At 48.2% G+C, this 5818-nt stretch overlaps 1 protein-coding gene across 8 annotated transcripts in view; it reads left to right on the top strand.

Moving 5' to 3' along the window:
• The window catches only part of DOCK7 (dedicator of cytokinesis 7), a 150914-nt gene that overhangs the window by 126097 nt on the left and 18999 nt on the right, over positions 1-5818 (top strand). For all 8 annotated transcript variants that reach the window (XM_019531555.1, XM_019531557.1, XM_019531556.1 and 5 more), the window contains 3 exons: positions 165-317; positions 2627-2785; positions 3492-3592. In XM_019531555.1, the coding sequence (XP_019387100.1) occupies positions 165-317; positions 2627-2785; positions 3492-3592 (413 nt within the window). The remainder of the gene's footprint in view (positions 1-164; positions 318-2626; positions 2786-3491; positions 3593-5818) is intronic.

Genomic DNA, 5818 nt, shown 5'->3' with positions numbered 1-5818 from the left:
TCTTTCCTGCCATGGCCGGGGGTCGGACTCGATGATCTACTCAGGTCCCTTCCGACCCTAGAAACTATGAAACTATAATATGAAATGTGTACTAATGTGTTCCTTCTAATATGACATGGTTCTGGCAGCTGCGGTAGTTAATTCCTTGTGTCGTGTCATTTCAGTTCCCCGAGCTGCTGTTTGAAGAAGAGACAGAGCAGTGTGCTGACCTGTGCCTAAGGCTTCTGCGACACTGCAGTAGCAGCATTAGCACAATACGCTCGCATGCTAGCGCCTCGCTTTACCTCCTTATGAGACAGAATTTTGAGATTGGGAATGTGAGTAGATCACCCTGCAATTGCTTTATTAGTTTTGTTAGGTTATTATTTGTGCAGTAGTGAGGTAAGAGTCGCTTGTGCTGGGTTCTGTACATATCTCTAGTGAGACACAGTCCCTGCCTCAAAAAGTTCTGGTCTAAATAGGCAGAGCAGGCAAAAGTAAGTGGGGAAATCCAGGCACAGAGGTGAGGGAACATTGCTTAATCAAATAGTGAGTGACAAAGGGTAGAAATCCAGTCGCCTGGTGTCCTGTCCAGGAGAGCAAACAGTTCTTTTATTAAGAATTGTAAAGACCCTGATGAGAATCTCCAGTCAAATATGAAGCGTCTTTGGAGTCTTAAATTGAACGGTCCTTTTGTTTATTACACATTTCCCTTGATTTATGCAGTACATGCGCATAAATCACATTTGCATAAAGCGAACCGACTTTATAATCGAAGAAATAGGGATATGTTGGCTGCTCCTGGGGCCGCTCCAGCACAGGCTGGGGTGAATGCGGACAAGCGGAGCCCTGGGTGGGGCCAGGCGCAGCACTCACCCCAGCCCTGGTTGCAGTGGCCCTGGGAGCTGCCAGTACCAGCTGTTTGCAGCCACTGAGCTGCACTGTGCCCCAAACCCCCCAGGGCTTGCCTGTCCCCACTCACGTCAGCTGCTGCTGCAGCTGCCCCGGGAGAAGCCAGTGCCAGCTCCCTGTAGCTGCTGGGCTGCACTGTGCCCTGGTGCAGGCAGCTGGTGTTGGCTGGTCCCAGGGCCACTCCAGCACGGGCTAGAATGAGTGCAGACAAGTGGAGCCCTGGGCTGCAGTGGCCAGGGCACAGTGCAGCAGGAGCTGGGGTGAGTGGGGACAGGCGGAGTTCAGGGCACAGTGCAGCTCAGCAGCTTCAGGCAGCTGGCGTTGGCCACTCCTGGGGCTGCTGCATGGGGACCACAGTGCAGCAGGAGCTGGAGTGAGTGGGGGCCATGGCCCTTTCCCATCCCCCCACAGACTTACCTGCTTGGGCCAGGGGGCATCTATGCTGACCGCATAAGAGTGAATTTACCTTGCATATAACGAATTATGAGTCTAAATGTGCTCAATGTATAAGAGCGAATCTGCATATAAAGAACCCGCATAAATCAAGGGAAACCTCTACTCACTATTTGTACAGGACCAGAACATGTTGTTAGGCACAGACCCCATATGGGAATAGTCTGGTTTCTACTGGCCCAGAAAATGTCCACAATACCTTGCAGTGCTGTTGTAACCCATAGCCTCTCTGTAGCTGCGTAGAAGTGCTTCGAGCATCCTCATCTCAGATTCTGCCCCTTCTGCGTGAGTCCTTACCTGTTTATGGGACAGCCTCAGGGGGCATTTGCAGGAACTATGCTGTACCCCTGTTGCAAACACCTCTGCAAAATAGCCACAGCCAGCTGCATAGGCACTGCCTATGTTCTCTCTCTGTGAATTTCAACTGGTTTGGTGCTGCTGGGTTTTGTTTTTTGTCTGAAGCTGTTTGCAGCTATTGAGATCCAAGCCTGATTCTCCCCACATGCACTTTAAATTATAATGAGGGCTCCCAGTGTTAGCTTTACCACTTAACGTTTTAATAGCACCACTGCAGCAATCATACAAAGTGTACCCCAAGTACCTTGTGTTTCCTTGCTTTATTTGGCATCCCTATAGGTGAGATTAGATCTTTTTTTCTCTCATGACAAAGACCTTGCTGTCAGTGAACAGTAGATACTGAAGAGGGAGAAGATTTTGGGTTCAGATTCCCTTAGCTGAATGATTGACAGTAGAAAGGGGATGAGCCCACAGAAACCCACTGGGGTCTGAATCCGTAATGCCCATCTGTGCCCAGTCGGTGGGTCTTTGGCCTCTGGGCCAGTACAAAATACTGGGATTCTGCAATTGTAGATCACACGCATTGTTTCCTCTAAATGGAACAAGACACATGGGGACCAGAAAGCCATTTCTTATGTAGTGCTCGAGAAGAGATTAAGAGGAGGAAGGGAATGTAAAGCCTTTGTCTGCAGAATGCTAACCTAGAATTCGAGTAATCTTGTCACATGCCGAGCAGGTGCACAGCTGATCAGTAATGTCAGAACAAAGCAGATACAGCAAACTGATGCTCTGTGCAGAGGCAGGAAAACAACTGAGCATCCTCAGCTGGCCAGCCCCTTTAAAAAAAGAAACAGTGTTAGAAAACTTGTTGTTTATCACGTACTCTTCTGCTGACTCCTACCAGCATTTGTAATGGTCAGTAGTCTGACATTAGCATCAACACTGTCATTATTGTGGAATTATTGCGGCAAATTATATATTGTAGAACTTCGCTAGAGTGAAAATGCAGGTGACCATGTCCCTCTCATCACTGGTGGGGACATCCCAGAACTTTAATGAGGAATTTTTGAGACGTTCCCTGAAGACTATTTTAACCTACGCTGAAGAGGATCTGGAACTCAGAGACACAACATTCCCTGATCAGGTTAGAGAAATACATTGAACTCCTTAGAGCATCTGCATTTTCTTGAAGTCTTTGGGCGCAGCTCACTTTCAGTTGTTATGACAGGCTGTTTTTAGATTAAGCCATGTAGAGCAGGGAGTCAATTGCATTACCTGGGTCAGGGGGAGAGATAACATTAGTATTTATGACCCATGAGTCAGGTGTTTAAAACCTTAGACTTTAACATTGCAGCTGCAACTGATAACAAGGTGCAAAAGCTCAGAGATACAGGGTAAGCTATGGCCTTATCTTCATATACCTGGTTCTGTCAATAGAAATTAAGGTGGCAGGCAGCAGCCACTGCCACACAGCTACTGGAGAGCATACATCTTCATGTACTTCTAGTGGCCCTATTTCAAAAACCTCTGTAATGAGACCACAGAGTACTGGGAGGATGCACTCATGGAAGGGCCCAGTAAAGCCAGGTGACAGTGCAGGAATGTCAGCAGGTACCTTATGTCAGCTGCTGGATCCTGGAAGAGGCCTTAAGAGGGGTGGTGCTCGGGGAGGGGTGGGGAGGTGTTGCTGACACGGGGGAGTCTTAAGTTGCTTGACATAGAGTTTTGCCAGAATAGCTTGAGGTCTCCTGGCAAAACTCTCTAGTGTGGACTAGACCTATTGACATGTACATGGTAGTGCTTAGCATGGTTCTGGATGGCAGTTCACTGAATCGGATTCTGTGTTACAGGTCCAGGATCTTGTATTCAACCTCCATATGATCCTCTCTGATACAGTTAAAATGAAGGAACACCAGGAAGATCCAGAAATGCTGATTGACCTGATGTACAGGTAGAGTTTACATTACTGTTGCAATCAGATAGCTGCACATAATGGACAGTGGAGGTCACCAAACTAACAGCATTTGCTCTGCCATGATATGTGAAAAGCAGTCAGTCATAGAGTTGGAAGAGACCTCAGTTCATCTGACCAAACCCCTCCAGGAACGCAGGAGTATTATTCCTAAATCATCCTGAACCAATGCTTATCCAATTTCTCTTCTTGGAAACCTGCAGTAAAGGAGATTCCACAACTTCTCTGGGCAGTCTCTTCCACTGCCTTACTCCCTTAGCAGCCTTGCTGCATTTTCCTGTAGGTAGGACTTGAAAATGCTCTGTCATGCTGAATTTTGATTATTTTTATTAGCATTCATTTTAGTTTAAATGTAAATGTACTGTGCATTTGTTATCATGAGCTCCACTATGCCTAACATATAAGTGTCACTATATGAACAGGTCAGAGCTCTTAACAAGCAGCCCAAGACTGCACCAGCCTGGGTGTTCAGGTCATGGGGAAGCTTATGCAGCATCTGCCTATCCTATGCTTGGTCCAACCCAATGCTCCTGGAACTCGGGCAGCAGGACACAGAGCACAATAGCCATCACCTAGCAAAGCACATACATAACATGGTGTCATTGGGATGATTAGCTATTTAAAATGAAGAAAATGTGTGAACAATTTGCTAGATGAGAGCAGAGAGCTCGGCACCCGTCAGGATTGATCCCCTAGGCGTGGTGTTTCTTAGAGCAACCATCCATGAAGGACCCACATGCTGAAAGAAGAGATCAGATTATCTTGAACAGCAGTATCTGTTGGGACTGGGCCTGTACCTTAAGTACCCTCACCCTGGATAAAGGAGGGTATATACCCAGTTGCTTCTTCCCACATGTGACTATGAGACTGAGCTTTATTGTGTTTTATTCTTTCTTCTTAATGAGTAACAACATTTTAACCCTTTCCACTCAGTGAAGTTTATTGTAATCTTTGTAGCATTACAAGGTTCCTTACTACCTGGTTAGTTTATTTTAGGTGCAGTAGTTATGAGCTAGCTATTAGCATTCATTTTCATTTAAATGTAAATCTAGTTTGCATTTGTTATCACAATCCCCATTATGCATAACATACGAGTGTCACTATACAAACAGGTCAGAGCTCTTAATGAGCAGCCCAAGACTGCACCAGCCTGCATCAGCCATTGCATCTTGAGAATTGCAGGACCATGAGGTCCAAGACACCATTAAGGATTTTTTACATTTTAAGGTGAAAACAGTTGTCAACTGTGGTGCAGATGAAGCTCTCCAGCACTCTGTCCAAGTCATAAAGAGGACATAACTGAGACGACACACAAACACCATGCTACAGGCAAACAAACTAGCTACAAACAAACAATAGTCATAGTACGTTCTGTTAGGGCTGTGCAAAGCTTTGGTAGCCGATTCGATTTGGAGGAGATTTGGCCCGATTCAGAGGCTGAAACTTCAAATCCGAATCCAATTGGGAAACCCATTAAAAGGTCCAAATTGAATCGGAAGCCTCCGAATAGATTTGGAGATTTGAGCTGGACTCAGGCTCCATGTCGGTAAGTAGGGGGCAGGAGTGCTGGAGAAGGGGGAACCGTGGGGGGGGGGTCCCATACCCTACTCCATTCCTCACTGGCTCCCCCAGCTCCCCTGAGCACCACACCCCCAGCCCCACTCCCTGCCCACTCTGCCAGCCCCTCATGGCCCCAGGGTCCCGGCACTTTAAAAAAAACCAACAAAAAAACGAAAAAAACCCCACACTTACCAACTGTAGTAGTGACGATCAGTGCCTCTGGGGGCTCATAGCAGAGCCCCCCCGCGCAGCATGGGGCAGTGGGGATTGCTGCCGTGCCCCCCCTCCAGCCTGACACCTGCACAGCAGCTGTCGTATCGCATGGGTGTGGTGCAGCTCGGCAGAGCACCATGCGCTGTCCCAGAGCTGAGGAGGCTTCAGCAGTCACCCAGAGGCTGGCAGCGATCAGCCCAAGCAGTTCCAGCTCCCGGACAGTGTGCAGAGCCCAGTGGCTCCTTGCTGAGCTGTGCTGCACCTGTGTGATGTGACAGCTGCCGCACAGGTGCCAGGCAGGGGGACCAATCCCCGCTCCCCTGCTCTGCACGGGGCAGGGCTTTGCCACGAGCTTCCAGAGGCTGCAGTCACCACTGCTGCAGCCAGTGAGTGCGGGGCTTTATTTTTGGTGGGGGGGGTTAGTGCTGGGAC

This window comes from Crocodylus porosus, unplaced genomic scaffold, assembly GCF_001723895.1.
Source record: "Crocodylus porosus isolate Cpor-Errol unplaced genomic scaffold, CroPor_comp1, whole genome shotgun sequence".
Classification (NCBI taxonomy): Eukaryota; Metazoa; Chordata; order Crocodylia; family Crocodylidae; genus Crocodylus; species Crocodylus porosus.
The sequence above is the reverse complement of the archived record's forward strand: the minus strand, read 5'-3'. Positions and strand labels throughout refer to the sequence as shown.